At 40.0% G+C, this 16,233-nt stretch overlaps 1 protein-coding gene across 1 annotated transcript in view; it reads left to right on the top strand.

Annotated features, from left to right (window-relative positions):
• Positions 1-6,301: 6,301 nt before the first annotated feature.
• The window catches only part of MEIS1 (Meis homeobox 1), a 136,262-nt gene continuing 126,330 nt past the window's right edge, over positions 6,302-16,233 (top strand). The window contains exons 1-6 of the mRNA XM_065402245.1: positions 6,302-6,815; positions 8,474-8,700; positions 10,393-10,534; positions 10,960-11,010; positions 11,756-11,806; positions 13,094-13,240. Coding sequence (XP_065258317.1) covers positions 6,804-6,815; positions 8,474-8,700; positions 10,393-10,534; positions 10,960-11,010; positions 11,756-11,806; positions 13,094-13,240 — 630 coding nt within the window. The 5' untranslated portion in view covers positions 6,302-6,803. The remainder of the gene's footprint in view (positions 6,816-8,473; positions 8,701-10,392; positions 10,535-10,959; positions 11,011-11,755; positions 11,807-13,093; positions 13,241-16,233) is intronic.

Genomic DNA, 16,233 nt, shown 5'->3' with positions numbered 1-16,233 from the left:
CTGCTGTTTTATTAACTGCAATAAGGATTTTAATTTCAGTAAATCTTTGTACTAATCATTTCCAAATCCATCTGCAAAAGTCAATGTAGCTTTTGCAACATCTCCTTTGCTTGACTTTTTAAAACAGCTTCCTATATAGGCTAAAGAATAGAGAACCAAAAGTGTTTACTGAAAGTTTAAGAGGAAATTATCCAACTTCTGCTGCATGTATCTCAGAGCATCCGACAGGGAGCTCCCGCAGCACTTTTACAGGCAGATGATTACGAAATGAAAGCAGTAACGTGAATGGTTTTTATCCCTTGCAATCCTAAGAAATAATGCACTTCTCACCTAAATGCCCATCTCTCCCCCCCCCCAAACAATTTTATTAGTTTTAAATGTAATTTTCTCTCCTTTGGTACTAGTCTGTGGACCTCGGTGTTGCTTAGAAGTGAAATAATTTCTTTTACATTGGGACAAGCTACAGCACTTTAATTCATAATAATTCTAAAACTGAAGCTTTAAACCATTTACCAATATTTATCCTCATTTTTTCTATCACTCACATTTATCTAAATGTTTAAGACCGTCTCACACATATAAACTCAAACCGTCTTTCTGAGGTCACCCTTAATGCAATTGATTGAGTGTAGTTCATGAGACAATAAAATCTTGAGCCGTTAAAACTGGAGTATAAAAGTTTTTTATATAGAAAAATGTAACTTAATCTATAGATCTCGCTTTCAGGGCCACTTTTCTTTCCCTCATCTTCAATTTTGACGCCACGCCCCTCCAAATAGACTTACCATCCTCTCCGAAAATGTACTTTTATCCAAAAGAAAGTTTAAGTAAATTATGGCTGTAGTTTTTTCATTGTCCAGTAGACGGCACAAAAGCTCAAGTCTTCAAATGCAAAACAATCGACCAGATTATTTTTAATTAAACAACTAGAGTTTTTTTACCCAGCGATTTTTTATTAAGCGAAAAATATAGCAACATAAAAGATAAAGCGACGAGTCTTTGAAATAGAGTTATAGTAAACAAAAGTTAGGCAGCTAAACAAAATACTACTACTAATAACTCAAATAAGAAATAACTGATCATCCAAAACATAATTGTGGACTTGTTACAGATTGTAATTGAAAATACACCAGATTGATTTGTAGCTACTTAACATTAACTATTGTTTGATCCTGTGCAAATATAATATTGTGAAGTGGATCTTTTTACTTTTCACAAATGGAAATTTTGTGACTTCAGTCTTTCATTCTATCATGTTTAATTGTAATGTGAATGTTAAAATACTAACATACGGTATAACAGAGGCTAAAACAGATCAGACTTATTCCTAATGCTCTTTGGAATCCGTCACTGCAGTCGAGTTTTATAAATAAGGAATGTTTACATCTAGATCTAAGTGCGACTTTTCTGAAATCTAAAACCCTTTGTAATTTTACACATTTTTGTTTCTGAAAGGTTCCCATGTTGCTTTCACTCCACATTCACTACTTATGCAGAAGTTTAAGTGACAAAAGCCAAGGCTAGTAACTCATTTCTCAGTTAATTTATTAAAAATTTATAGCAGTGTTTAGAAAGTTTTAAGTCAACCGTAAATTTTATTATGAATATTTTATTAAGCCCTCCATTTAATTAATAAAAGACCTCTATAATTTCTGAAAATGTCAGAACTGGTAATTATGTTAAATAGTGTAGTGCCCCCTTCCTTCATTTTACTCCTCCCCTCAAGTTCCCTGCTTTTCTAAAGATTTGAAATAGAAAAGTCTAATGAAATCAGTTCTTTCCTTTGCAAAGTGCATTTCTAACATTATTCATTCAGACTGTTTACTGAATACAGTGACTTAACTATTTTGTCTGTGACTGTTGGATAGCACAAGCTGACCTCTGGTTGACTCCTGAACTGGACCAGGCGTTCTTTGTTTTCTGAAGCAGAATCCAGTAAACAAACCTCTAGCTCCATGCACCATAGTTTTACTTGCATATGGGCACTTGATTCACATCTTCACTTAATCCCCTCCAGTTAACCTCCTTTTATTATCACCTTTTCAGATTTTGCCCTTTAATAGATCTTTAAATAGTTCTTCACCTTTCTCACAGCCATTCATTAGGCTTTGACTTTTTGGTATCTTTACTCATATCACTGGAAACTCTTATCTGCCACATTCCTTTATTATCTCTCTACTGCATTTAAAATCTGTTTTCTTCGGGGATTTTGTCCTTATCTGAATTTTTAAATGTAAATATTAATGGGGAAGGAGTATATATTGTTGCTGATTTTTTTCCAACTGCAAGCCCCTTCCCATCAAACTATAAAAAGCCATCAGAAAACTAGTACACATTTTAATGTTACTAGTTAAGATTAATTATGTCCTTAAGCTAGGAAATTCAGACCGATTTAAAGTCTTATTTATTATATGATAAGCAAATATATACAAATTCCACTAAATGGAGGACTTTCTTCATCATTTTGCTCTGAATCATCATCTGAACTTTGAGACCTCTCCTTCTAACTCATGTGAAAGGCCTTCGCTTATACAAGTTCAAATTGCAAACTTCTGAGGTGAAGAATAAGTAAAATGATTATCGGTGTAGCATCACAGAAGTAGTGCATACAAGGGTCCAAAGCAAAACACGTCATCTTAAATGCTAAATCTGTTAAACACTGTTATAAGGAAAAAGCGAACATCAGATCTACATCCAGAACGCAATTCTGCCTATTTTCTGTCTAATTGCACATTTCGCTGTACAATTCAAGGGAAGCCCACAGTTTCTTTTTCATCGTACAATGGCAAGTGTAAATGGGTTCCTGCAATAAATAGCAATCAGATCCCTAATTTTGGCAAAAAAAATAGCTACATTTCCTAAAAAGGCAGTCGTTGGGAATGTGTGCGTCGCTGTAGTCACAGAACACATAAATGTCGTTGGTAGTTTACTGAGATAGTGTGGAACTGTCCGTTTACTTTTCCCTTTTAATAGATGATTAATTGCTGCCTGGTTAGTCTTTTTATGGCCAGTAGATTGCAACTCGAGACGTCCTCAGTGCAATTTCTCGCAGCAAGCCCCAACAGTAATAACTGTTTGCTAATTGTAAAATCCTTATCCAGAATGAGGTTTGGGCAAACAATTTGTACTACTGTAATTACATTGTAAAAGTGTTCTAGCCCCGATTGCTCTGAATTATTCTCATAAAGGCCTGGTAGTGACGCTAGATTTAAGATTTAAAGCTTTTTTATTTTTAAGAGGGATTGCATTTCTGGAATTTAAATTGTATCCTCCTTTGGAAGGAACCTGTAAAACAGGGATTCGCTTCTGAATTCAGTCTCTGAGTTAAATAAATATAGAAATCAGACATAAGTCTGTTAAGAGCACAACAAATACTTCCCAATACTGAGAAGAGGAAGGGTTAGGGTATTAAAATGGTCTTACCTGAAGTCATCGCTGGCATAGAAGGTTTGTCCTACAGCAAAGGGGGGGAAATCGAAACTGGTTTTCTTGAGGTTTGAAATGTCGCGGCAAGAGATGGACTAAAGAGTATCTACACGCTTCAAATTGTTCTGATCTGTCTCCTCCATGAGACCCTCAAAGCTCTTAAAAAACAGTTTTACCCTAGTGCATTTCACAGTAATTTCTATTTTGTAGATTTTACTCGGATAACCCGCCCCATGCAGCTCATTTAAGGATCGTTGAGCCTTATGTGTGACTATTTTATTGTTTGATTTGGCACCTTTTCCCCACCCCACTGAACTGATCTGATCGATGACAGATCTTTCCTTTCTGAGACAAATTTGAAATACCTAGCCGGCGGATCATTTGAATAATCACACAGGTAGAATATGAAACAAATGCACTCTCCTGCAGAGAAAAGAGACGGTTTAGGGAATATTAGAGCTCTCTCAATGGCAATCCTTATAAAAATACTGTTTTATTTTGCATCGTCGCTGCAATTACAGGTTCAGAAAAGTCGTGGGCTTTTTTAAAAGTGAGTTTAAACCTGTTTTGCCCCCTAAAATATACTTTAAGAGAAGATTTAGGTCGCAGGCAGGGATTATGTTGATGCTGGGAATTCTGTCTGCTAACATTACATTTCAGACTTTGGCCTGGCAGAAATCGTATGTGATTTATCTCTGCTTAAGACTTACTGCCTGAGCATCCCAAAAGCTAACATAAAATTGCCATAATAATAAATCATAAGCGTGGAGTTCTTTTTTTAAAAATCTAGAAATGGAAAGAAATCAGAATATTCCATGGTAAACACTAATGAGGGGACCACTTCTTAGTGATCGCTCTTACTATTTCAGGTTTTGCTGTCACGTCAAAAGTTGCAGCTGTAATGCCACAGGAGAAAGTGATCTTCCTTATCCAAAACAATCAAAGGTACGATCATTACATGACGTGTATGGACCACGGCATGCAGGGAACACTACTGAAGATGCCTCGGGTTCACAAACTTGTGTATTGTAAACAATAAACGCTGGCACTGAATGCTTTGCTGTGTCAGCATAATCTGTCAGCCTGCTGAGTTCACATATCAAGCTCCGTAACATCGTGTTGACATAAATATGTCGTACCTTAACTTTTTTAGTTAAAAGTTTTTAAAAATACTTTTCTCTGCCTCTCTCTCTCTCTCTCTCTCTCTCTATATATATATATATAGCGAGAGAGAGAGAGAGAAGGGTGTCTTTTATTCCCCTTGCAGGGTCTGTTTATGTCTGCCTCTAGGCAGCAGGCGCATGGCTAAGCAGAACAAGTGAGCAATCTTTCTGCTTTGGAGAACTTAGCCTCTCTGTTCCGAGGGAGAGTTTTTTGGCACTCCCCGCAGATCGAAGCTCCCTGCTGATCGATTATTTGATAATTGATTTTCCCCTCCACCAATGCACGGCTGGCTTTCGAAGAAAAGCTCCTGATTGGACCGCGGCTCCTCCACTGCTGCCTACTGAGATTTGGGTGAGCTCATTTTCCAACATACCGCAGGGGGAGTTTTCTGAGGGACTTGGAGCTTAGGGGGTGGGGGGAGAGAAAAAACCCCTTCTCACGGATCTCTGCTCTGAAAGATGTTGCATTTTTGAATCAACTACTGTCTGTGTGGAACATCTGCTCATAGTTACATGGGCACCGAATAAGTTCTAGCAAATAAGCCCGGCTCATCCGAAGTGGGTTTTGGTCCTTTCGTTCTAAAGCTCAACTTCGCTCTAATAGATTTACTTTCGTTGCTGGGAGTTAGTTGGGAAAAAAGACTGTTTGTTCTGAATACAAAAAAGGATGAAAGTCTTGCGGTTGGGAGGGGGGGACTGCTGATCCTTTAGAGCGCTGCCGTGTAGCGAGGGTGTAAATACAAAGTAACCATTGCTATTAGACAAAGGAAATGGCCATTAAACTCAGAGACGGGTAGGCAGAGCGGCGTGGATTGCTGCGTATGATATTAGCTGAGCGAGAGAGAAGAGAGAGAGAAAATGTATCAGACAGCACTCCTGTGTTCTGTCGTCCTGCCCTTGATCTTGCCAATCACTTCAGTAATAGTACTCGCAATCAAAACAAGCCAGTGTCCAGAAGCAGATGCTCAGGGTCATCTCCTAGTTTTGCTCGAACACTTAGAAACGCTGGAGTACTAGCTGTGCTTGCAGGGCTCTGGGAAGAAGGATGGATGTTGTATCTGTAACCATTGCTCCACTCTTCTTCACATAACTCAAGTGAGCGATCTCAGATCTTTTGCAAAGGCTGCAAACAATTACCCAAAGCATTCGGTGTGAAAAGGGGACAGAAACAAATCCTGCCCCCTACAAAACAAAACCCCCAGCCCTGCAATACCCCGTAATTTGGCCGGCAGCAATAAACTCTACTTACAGGGAGCTCTTAAAATAGCTAATAGCCCAGCCACACACCAGAATTACAATCTATTTTAGTAACTGTAACCCTCTGTGTGTGTGTGTGTGTGTGTGTGTGTGTGTGTTGTTAATTGAACGCTTCTGTGGCTCGCACAGCCTCGTTGCTTGCATCTCACCCAACCCACCCCTGCGCTGGGAGCCGAGTTGATGCAGCCCAGTGCATTGTGTAAGACGCGACCTGTTATGGCCACCACTACTTCCGGGTTCCAGCATTCTGGTCCAAATCCACCTCTCCGCCTGTGCAACACACACTTTACACACGCACGGGGGACTTGCAGCAGGCAGCATCGATCGTGGCTCCTTTAAGACAAACTCAGACAGACATTTTTAACCCTCTTCCTCTAGCCTCTCCCGCTGCAAAGGGGGAAAGGGAGCGCGCGAGCGAGATCTGATTAGGAATTAGGACTGATTCAAGAACAAGCCAGCGCTTAGACCTCCATGCATTTGAATATTAACATTTGAGGTGTCCAGAGCACTGGAAGTACACACAGCGGATCATCATCATTCATTCACCACCTTGACAACCTCGCCTTTGATTGACAGCTGGAGTGGCAAAAAGCCATGAGACTTGGTAGTTGGGTTTGAGGGGCACTTTTTTTTTTTAACAAAAAAAAAAAACTGATTTGGGGAAAGGATATTTGCTTTCTCCCCGCTGCTGTCTTGGAAACGAAAGGGGGAGAGTGAGAGAGAGAAAGAAAGAGAAGGAGCGCGAGTCTCTCTCTCTTTTTTTAATGCTGAATTATTGTATCGTTTCTTTGAGATCCAGTAAGCTGAAGATTTTCCTCGATTGCTCACATTGCTGGCGACTCTAAGGGATTTTTGCATTTTTGGGGGTTTGGGGGAGAGTTTGCGTTTGTTTCTTTTCACACTGGCCTTAAAGAGGATATATTAGAAGTTGAAGTAGGAAGGGAGCAAGCCAGGCCGATGGCGCAAAGGGTACGTATTAAAAATGGAATTTAAATGTGAAATAATATTGAAACGTGGCTGACAGAGACGCTGCGAAAAAGTTTTTTCCCACCTCTTCTTTGGCTCAAACCTATATATATATTGTCAATTTCTTGATTCTGTCAATTCCTATCACAGACATCTCACTGAAGAGGCAAACTTTCTATAAAGTAATCACATACAGGCATGTAACTGAAAATACAAGTGTATGTATTTATCAGTATTACAGATATACTGCTAAGAATACAATGTCGTTTTAAAGTCACCAGTGTCTAAAATATTTAACTAACGTGTCGTTGAACATTTTAATATGTTAGTGATGACATACATCTTCACTTTTCAAAGATAACTTATTAAACTTTAAGTAAACATAACTTTTTGCCATCACAAATGTGCAGTGCTGTAGTCAGACCTTCATTTAAAAATAGTTGCATATTTAAGTAGGCAGAAATAATATGCACATATATTTATTATTACTATTTATTACTATTTTGGACGCAATACTAATTTTTCTAGACTTATCAGATAAATTGAAATGCGATGAAAATATTGTGAGGAACAATTACAATGTAACGAATAGAGTTTTTAAAAGAAAAACGACATAAAATTAAGTTTGCTTGCAATAATTTCTGTACTGTCCCTCAAAGTACAGTTTGTAAAAGAAAGTTGCTGTCCTGACAAACTTGCCTTTACTCTTTCAGTTCAAGCAATTGTCAGTGTTTTTAAAAACAACTTATTCACACTTTTGCTTTTAATAGATTAAAAGTGGCAGTTTCCCCTTATCCTTAAATACCACTTTAACTTTCGGTTCTTAATGTTTATCAAAGCATATACTTAACATTCAAAACTTTCAGTAGCACATGCACACATCTGCAGCAAATCGACATTAAAGTAGCTTGTACATAATAGCTGTAAACCAAAAATTGACTCTTTTGTTATTAAACTTTGGATAACATCAGATCATTGATACTTGTGTACTTCCCTTCTTAACAGTGGGAAGGTTTAAAACAGGATATCTTAAAATTAATTAACTGCTTTAACTCACGTTTTCCCTCCATATGGGAATTCCAAATTTTCAAATTGTGCTGCAATAATTAGAAAAAGTATCAGGTTTGGTCTTGCATCTAAACTGGTGCTTTACATTTTTGTTAAAGAGAGTTTACTTTATAATTTAAACATTAGGAAATGCTTTCCAGTGGGACAATTTACACACACAGACACACAGAGAAATACCTTAAACCAGGAGCCTGTATTAATTCACGTGTTAATAATAGGTGTCCTCATTTTAACTTTTGCTGTGGAGACATATTGAAGCAGGCAACTTTTCAGCAACGTGTTTATTTTGAGCGTCACTCCAAAGCAACCTACGCTGCGTTTACCTACTTCCCTCCACAAGGATGCTTTTCAAGGATCCAGAATTAATCCGTTTCGAGGGCCTATTGGGGAAATGTATTTTTACAGATCTTCACCCTCTCCCCTCTTTTTTTTTTTTTTTTTTTGGTCCTGTTTATTTTAAATTCATAGATTTAGCACTGCCCAATTCCATGTGCTGGACCTTCACCAAGTGAAAGACTCTGGAACGGCTTTCCCCGTTCTAACCTCCGGTTACGACTGGCCTTCTGACCCTTTTTTCTTTGTCTGTCATGCAGTACGACGATTTACCCCATTACGGTGGGATGGATGGAGTAGGGATCCCCACCACCATGTATGGGGATCCTCACGCCGCCAGATCCATGCAGCCTGTTCACCATCTGAATCACGGTCCTCCGCTGCATTCTCATCAATACCCGCACACTGCTCACACCAACGCCATGCCTCCCAGTATGGGCTCCTCTGTCAATGACGCTTTAAAGAGAGATAAAGATGCCATTTATGGGTAGGTAAAGCTGGCATCGGGTTTATTAGTTAAGATATGATTATTCCCTTATTTCCCTAGCTGACGAAGGCAGAAATAAAAGCCATTGAACCTCAGATTGTAGATAAATTCTTGTGACCCGGGCTTCCATTATAATTGCATGCAAATTTTAGGTTGGATTTAAAGTTTTCTTTGCATCACAGTATGCTCGGCATATGATTCTCCAATAAAGAAGAGTTACTTTCCATGGGGCTTGAAACGGATAAACGTTATCCATAGGTAGTATTCAGTTCAAATATTATAACTTGCCTAATTTGTGTGTGCGTGTGTGTACACGGAAAGATACTTGGTTGCATAAACCTACACTCCTATGTGGTTTTGATCACAACTTTTAAATATAAAAGACTGCTAAACTGTGAGCTTAAGGGAAATTAGTCATTAGTGTTGTGATCAAAAGGAAAGATTTCCGTGGTACAACCTGTTTTGGGAGGTAAATATTTTGGAAGAGTTTAGAAAGAATACCTTGAACTGTTCCATTCTGAATAAAACTTTTTAGCTTTGTTAATATATAATGCTGTGTTAAGTAGAAAACTTCGGGGTTGTTTCTTTGAGCTGTGCTCTGTTTTGTAGCAGCATTTGAGGCATCTCAATGCGGCAACTTATAAAATAGTTTCTAGGCCATTGCATTTGGAACTGATGTGTTACGTTGCTCTGTGGATATCTTTAAAAACAGTTCGCGCATATTAAGTTGAAGTGAACTTTAAGATCCATTCCCCCCATCTCGCTGAGAACAGCGAGCTTTGAAGCAAAACCATCCCATCATCCAGTTTCTTTATCTCATTATCACAAATCTGTAGGATTGGTTTAAACTCCATTCCGGATTCTCTGGAATAGTTATGAAACCCGGAAATTGAACGCATTTTGTAATAAAATAAAATAAAATATTAAATTTTCAGTTGAGCTTTTATAGCTAGTAAATGACTTTAAACTTCTCCTTAAGAGTTACTCCATCTAGCAAAAATCAAAGCACTTGGCTTATACATTTCTAAGGTCGGTATCATTGTGCAATAGTATACAGCAAAAAGAGGGGTGAGCAGCGCCTATATTGAGTAACTTGCGGGGGGGGGAAGTAGGGGGGGTGATGACCCAAATAACAGCGTGCTCTGCCAACTGAAGTGAATGTAAATGGATCGCTGGAGCTACCCGAATTGGGGCAACTCACTGGCAGTTTGGCTGGGCTTCGAAGTTAACAGCTCTCATTTTGAACATTATCATTACCGATGCCAAGGGAGATTTGCAGGTTCCACACCCGAGTCCAAAAAGCTGGGGTTTGCTTGGGTTGTTGTTTTTTTTTTTATCCAGAAAGTCCGCAACTTGAAGGGGCGCGAAACAAAAATACTAATAATAATAATTAAAAAAAAAAGGAAAGGAAAGTTAATTCAAAATGGCTGCTGGAACCGCTTTGGTTTTATTCATAGCAAATGTTAACAATTTCTCTGGCCAGATATGCTGAAGCGATCATCAGATACAGTCCATGGCTCAGGGCCTTCGACTTCAGGTCTCTCGGTTGAAGGGTAGGTGAGCTATGATTGGGGGAGGGGTGCAGCTGGGGTGGTGGTAGTGGGCTTGCTAAAAGATCACCTTGGTTGTTTCTCCCCCACTTATTCTGGGACTAACCATTGTCTTGTTTGTGACTATTGTATTTTCTTTCAGACACCCCCTGTTCCCTCTTTTAGCACTGATTTTTGAGAAATGTGAATTAGCTACATGCACTCCCCGGGAGCCCGGGGTAGCGGGAGGCGATGTTTGCTCCTCAGAGTCTTTCAATGAAGACATAGCAGTGTTCGCCAAACAGGTCAGCAAAACCGTACTGGGGGAAAAACCTCTAACATAACAAGAAAACAAGTCTCCGTTAAAAAAAAAACATTCATAGCCTCCCCTTCTATACTGCCAGAAATAAATCAATACAGTCTCGATTGTACCAGCTCAATAAATAAATAAAGAATATATATTTTTTAAACTTTGATTGTAGGGATGTGCAGCTCACACAAGATGGAGCGTAGCTAGATAGATGTAACTAATAATAAGGTCTGTGGGTATTTTCAGTGCATTTGATTCATTTGTTTAAGTGTTTATATGATGTACTAAATCTAACAGTCAGAGCTTTGAAGGAAAGGTTACATAATGGACCCGACAGTATAATGAAGCAAGAAATAATAACATCTGCTTTTTCTGTTTCCATATTTCAAATCTTTTTTTCCTCCCCTTTCTTATATTTAGATCCGAGCAGAAAAACCCCTATTTTCCTCTAATCCTGAACTGGATAACTTGGTAAGAGTTAACAGCGCTCCCTTTTTATTTCTCTGCCCTCTGGAGAGAGATGGTTCTAGGCTTTGACAAGGATTTGGGGCTCTAAATGGAAATTTTCTCGCGTGGCTCTTTTTAATTACAAGCAATCCAGTGTGGTAATTCCCTGTTAAGTAAAATCACATAACGAGGTACATAAAGAAAGCCCCATCCAAATGAGAGTTTGGGGTCTTTATGGCAGACTTGCCTGCCTAAGCAGTGCATGGATTTATCTACGAATGTGTCAGTGTATTTGAGGTCTCCCTATATCCCCCCGCACCTTTAAAATAGCTTTATGGGAAATGTAAACAGTGACTATGGATAGAGATGAATAGTTTAAGTAACCGACCTAAAATGAAGTCAAGTTTTTTTTTTAAGGATAAACAAATACTTTGCCTCTGCATTAGGAATATTTTCTCCTAGTTTGCAAAGCGAGGGTCCAACGATGTTGCAATAGATTGCACTTTTTGAAGGAAATGTTTACGATCCGTATAATTTAGCTACTTCATTGCAATAGAATTTTTTGTTAACTCTAGCTCGCTTCTTGTTAAACAGCGTACAAAGCCACTGCTATTAAGTTTTAGTGTTATTGCCATAAATCAAAACAACTTTTTTATTTCCTACTACTACTAAAAAAAAAGTGAAGTTATAGACTACAGCAGGGGCAGCTATGGGGATATACCGAAACTCAGGAATGAGATAGATGCTCGTGTTGTTTGTGTCTTTGCAGATGATTCAAGCCATACAAGTATTAAGGTTTCATCTATTGGAATTAGAGAAGGTAATTTTTTTCTCCCTTCCTCCTACGTTTCAGTATTGCTGAAGTTCAAGCTTCTGGTAAATTTGCATAAATGTCTTTCTGTCTGGTAATTAGTGTCAAGACCAATCTTAGCGTCCATTTCTCTTCGCAGTTTAATTACAATTTCAGCCTCTAAAACCGGGCTCACAAACGACCCGGCCTTGTGTTCATGTTAATACCTTGCTGGCTTTGTATAAATAGTCGTAGTTCTGTGTATTGCAGATGATATTCTGAATGTTGTTTGCTTGTTTGTTTATTTCAGCCACGCCTCGGAGATTGATTGGTTTTGGTGAAGGTGCTTTGTTTAGTTTCAGTTAGTTTGGTCGAGATTTTTTTAAGAGCCATCTGCAGGTCACAATCAGGGCACAGATTGTCCTGTAACATTTTGCAGAGACAAAGCAGAGTTGATAATTGTGTCAGTTTCTTGATTCTGTGAATGCTGTACACCTCTAAACTAAGAGAGAATATGCAGCTAAGAGAGAATGTTTCCCTCCCTATTCTGGAAATCTCAGCAATAATAATTAATAGCAATGTGAACGCAATGTAATTCAAACTAACATTCAGTTGAACGCACGTTCAGGTTTCCAGTGGATTTTTATATGTAATTGATAGCTGGCCTACAAGAGGATCCCCTTTCTCCAAAAAATAAACATTTCGAGAGGTTTTTAAATGGTTGAAAAGTTTCTTTAGAACCCCCAGCCATTTTATCTAACCATCACAGGCAGGTTGTTTTCACTCTACATGAAAGTTGTTAAAATATGCCCATTAATAGTGGAAACTCAAGAACAAATATATTACAGTGATTTGGGGTTTAAGATCATGGATGCCTATAATGTATTTCAGTATAGTGCATCCAGTTGTTGTTGTTTTTAAATCCCTTTCTCTCTTCATACTATTTGGAAAGGTTTTATGATGAAATAACTGGTTGAAATTAAATAGTTTACCTTAAATGTCACCCATGCAGGTCACCTCTCTCATGGCCACAGCTCCGGGAGCAGATGAATTTAACACGGGTGTTGAATATGTTGTAGCCTGTGAATCATCTTGTCACTGTCAATTTTCTGGGATATCTCTATTTTGCGAGAAAAGAAAGTTATTCCTAATTCTGGATGCGTCTAGAGGTCTCCTGGGGATAATTGCTGTGTGTTCCCCCCATTTAGAACTTTTGATGTCACAAGGCTGGGGGAAGGGTTGGTTGATTGCACTTGTCAATTTCACTTATGTACTCCTGATTATATTTTCATTTTTTTTACCTCTGTCATAATGTAGGTACACGAATTATGTGACAATTTCTGCCACCGGTATATTAGCTGTTTGAAAGGAAAAATGCCAATCGATTTGGTGATAGACGATAGAGAAGGCGGATCAAAATCAGACAGTGAAGACATAACAAGATCAGCAAATCTAACAGATCAGGTATGATGATCTCTCCAGTGTTGCACACTCTGAAATTTGTATGCAGATCGCTTGCTGGGTCACTACGCCTCCTTTTATTATTTGCATATGATTAAGTCCCTTTTAGATAAATTTCCATCGAAATGAAAATTTTTGAATAATGTGGCTATTATTGCTTCATTAAGGCTTGCTCCCGGATTCGACCTGGCGAGATGAGCTTGTAAAAGCATTGCCTGCAAACTTGACCTGTTTCTTGTCGCTTTTAATTTTTGTCTTTATTTTATTTACCCTTTATAATAATAGAAGCGTTAGCCGTGAATCGCAGGCTTCTGGATGCTTGGAAAGGAATAGCTGAAGCCACTTAGAAAAATAATAATAAAATCCGAGATAGGTGGTCCAGGGAAGACAGAGAGTGTTTGAAATCTAGCAAATACTGGCTATTTTCCTCCTGTCTCTACGGTTCATTAGTCTGTCTTGTCAGTTTTCCTTGGCCGACTGCTTTTAGACCTCAGTGAACATTGCTTTGTGCACAGCCTGCCTGCTGCAAGCGCGCCCATTTTATTTTACTTAATAGAACAATAAAACCAGACCAAGGTTTTAATTTATTTTCATTGATCTTTCAAGTTTTTCAAACTGTCTCTTTTAGAAAAAAATACAGTTTAGTGGCTTTTAGGATGTCTGTGTTAAAGCTGGGATAGACCAAACCCTAAAGGCTTCTACACCCAATGTGTGCATATAGTGACGACTTGTGTTAGCTGCTTTCCTTCACTGGCTTGTAGTGTGATTTTTTTTGGGTTAATTTCAAGAGGTTACCAAAGCCAAATCAAGCTTCTAAAACATTAAAGTGGGTGAGCCTTGGCATTTTGAGCTCCTTGTTGTGAATTGTAACGTTTTAATGGTTGGTTGTTTATTATTAGAAATAGTATTTGGCTCAGGGGGGAAAAAAACCCAACAACTGAAAACTATGATCTGGTTCCTATATACAATTCTAGGTGTAATGAGGCTGACTCTGGAGGCTTCCTTTTGTTAAAGCAAGGCGCAGTCAAGCAGACAGGAGTTTTCTTAGCTGCTTTGCCATTATCAGGAACACTGTCAACCAGGAGTTATTTTATAGATTACTTACAAAAAGGTGCACTATACTTCAGCTTTGGTATTAGCTCAAATGTTGTTGTTTTTTATGTACGAGAAAGAAGCAAAGATTATCGGACTGTTATTAATGTAGCTGCGGTAGAACAGAAGAATGGTTTGACTTAAGGCATGAACTCGCAAGAAACCCAGTGTTTTTTAATTATACTGAGAATGTAAAAGCTTTCAACTATTTCTAAATGTTAGCATGACTCTCAACTTTTTTAATGAGACATTGAAAACAAGATGGAAACATGGGCATTGCTTCTGTCTGGTTGACTTGCATCCGACATAACTATTATAACGTTTAAAATGAGGGAATTGTTAAATTCAGATCTAGATTAGGAAAACTCGGATAGCTGCTGTTGAATAAAAATTGTAATCCAACAAGTCTAACTAGAAAATGGGTTTCTAAAAGCTCTGGAGTGCTGGGTACATAAAGCTATTTGAGCAAATTACAAGAATCGCTTAGGGGCACGAATGAAATCAACACTTTAATTGCCTCCAAAATGAAGATTTATACCCCATTCTCCCAACGAATCATTATTTTATTAAAGTGAAAGCTAAAGAAATGAAGTTGTAGTTTGGGGTGGTTTTTTTTTATAAGGCTGAGGATTGATATAAATTCATTGCGCTCCCGTGGTAATATTCACCTTGTGCCCGCTTGTTAGTAATGTACCTTCAGTGTGTGGCTTGCAAAGATTGCAATATAGATAGCGAGGCCAAATTGTCTTAGGTTGGTCAAAACAAAAGTTCATGCTTTTAACTTGGGAGTTGTGGTTTCACTGCTTATACGATAGGTGTGACAGTTGAATGTGTCACCTCCGGATTGCCCCATTTGGTATGTATTTGCTTCAGAAAGTTGAAGTAGGTTGGAAGGCGGGGGGGCCGGGGTGAGAATGCTTTCTGGTCTTTAATTCCCATCAGCGTTACGCTGTGCAGAGAGGCTGTGGGAGGAAAGCGGCACACGTGTCTTTTGCCTTTCCTAGACGGAGGGAGATGTTCAAGTGCGGCTCAGAAGTTGTAAGGTTCCCAGCGCGGTGGGGCAGCGTACGCGGGCGCTGGCTGTTTTGTGCTGGCTGAGAAGAAGAGTTCAATCGGGACTGTGCTGCGCGTTAGGAAAGGGGGAGGATGAAAAGAGAAGGGTCCTTCTCCGTTCGCCTGTGAATGTGGCCCAGCCAGTTTGAAACCCGTGTTGTTGTCTGCGTCAGGCTGTGCTGACAAATGCAGATCCCCGTCAGGTGTTATGTGAGCCGGAGTGCCTAGTTATCTAATTAACCCCTCTGTCTCTAGAGCCCGACTGAGTTTCGGTTTAGCCGCCTTTTGCCCTGGGAGGGAGAGCCCGGCGCTTGGAAAGCTGTCCGCTCTTTGCGGCCATGAGACGGGCTGAGCCTCTGGCACCAGTGAGGTTCCTGGTGCGAGGAAATCCCCTGGGCCATTCTAGTGTTGCCACTAGAGTCCGGGGCCTGGCATTGCTGCGTCCCACTCACTCTGTCTTCCCGCGCGCCCTCCTCCGGAGACCTCTAAACCCCGGGCGTGACATCCCTGGGACGCGCTTGAGGGCTCGGGGCAGTGCCTGCGCCCTCTTCCGCTGGGCACTGGCTAACCGCCCCCCAGCTCCTTTCCCTTCCCTCCGAGCCCCGCGGCGGTGCTGCGGGGTTAGAGGGCGCGTGTCGGGGGCTAGGGCTGCAGGCTGCACAGGAGAGCGGCTTGGGGCGGGGGTGCACTAGGATTACGGAGAGGAGAGGAAAGGGGAGGGGGCGGGTTGGAGAGCGCGTGTAGGGGGACCCTGCGGGGGGGAGAGGAAGGGGGTTTGGGGCGCAACTGGGCCCTGCGGGGGGACAGGGAGGGGGTTTGGGGCGCAACTGGGCTCTGCGGGGGGGAGAGGA

This window comes from Emys orbicularis, chromosome 3 (genome assembly GCF_028017835.1).
Source record: "Emys orbicularis isolate rEmyOrb1 chromosome 3, rEmyOrb1.hap1, whole genome shotgun sequence".
In the NCBI taxonomy this organism is placed as follows: Eukaryota; Metazoa; Chordata; order Testudines; family Emydidae; genus Emys; species Emys orbicularis.
Note: the sequence above shows the minus strand (reverse complement) of the source record. Positions and strands in the feature narration are given on the sequence as shown.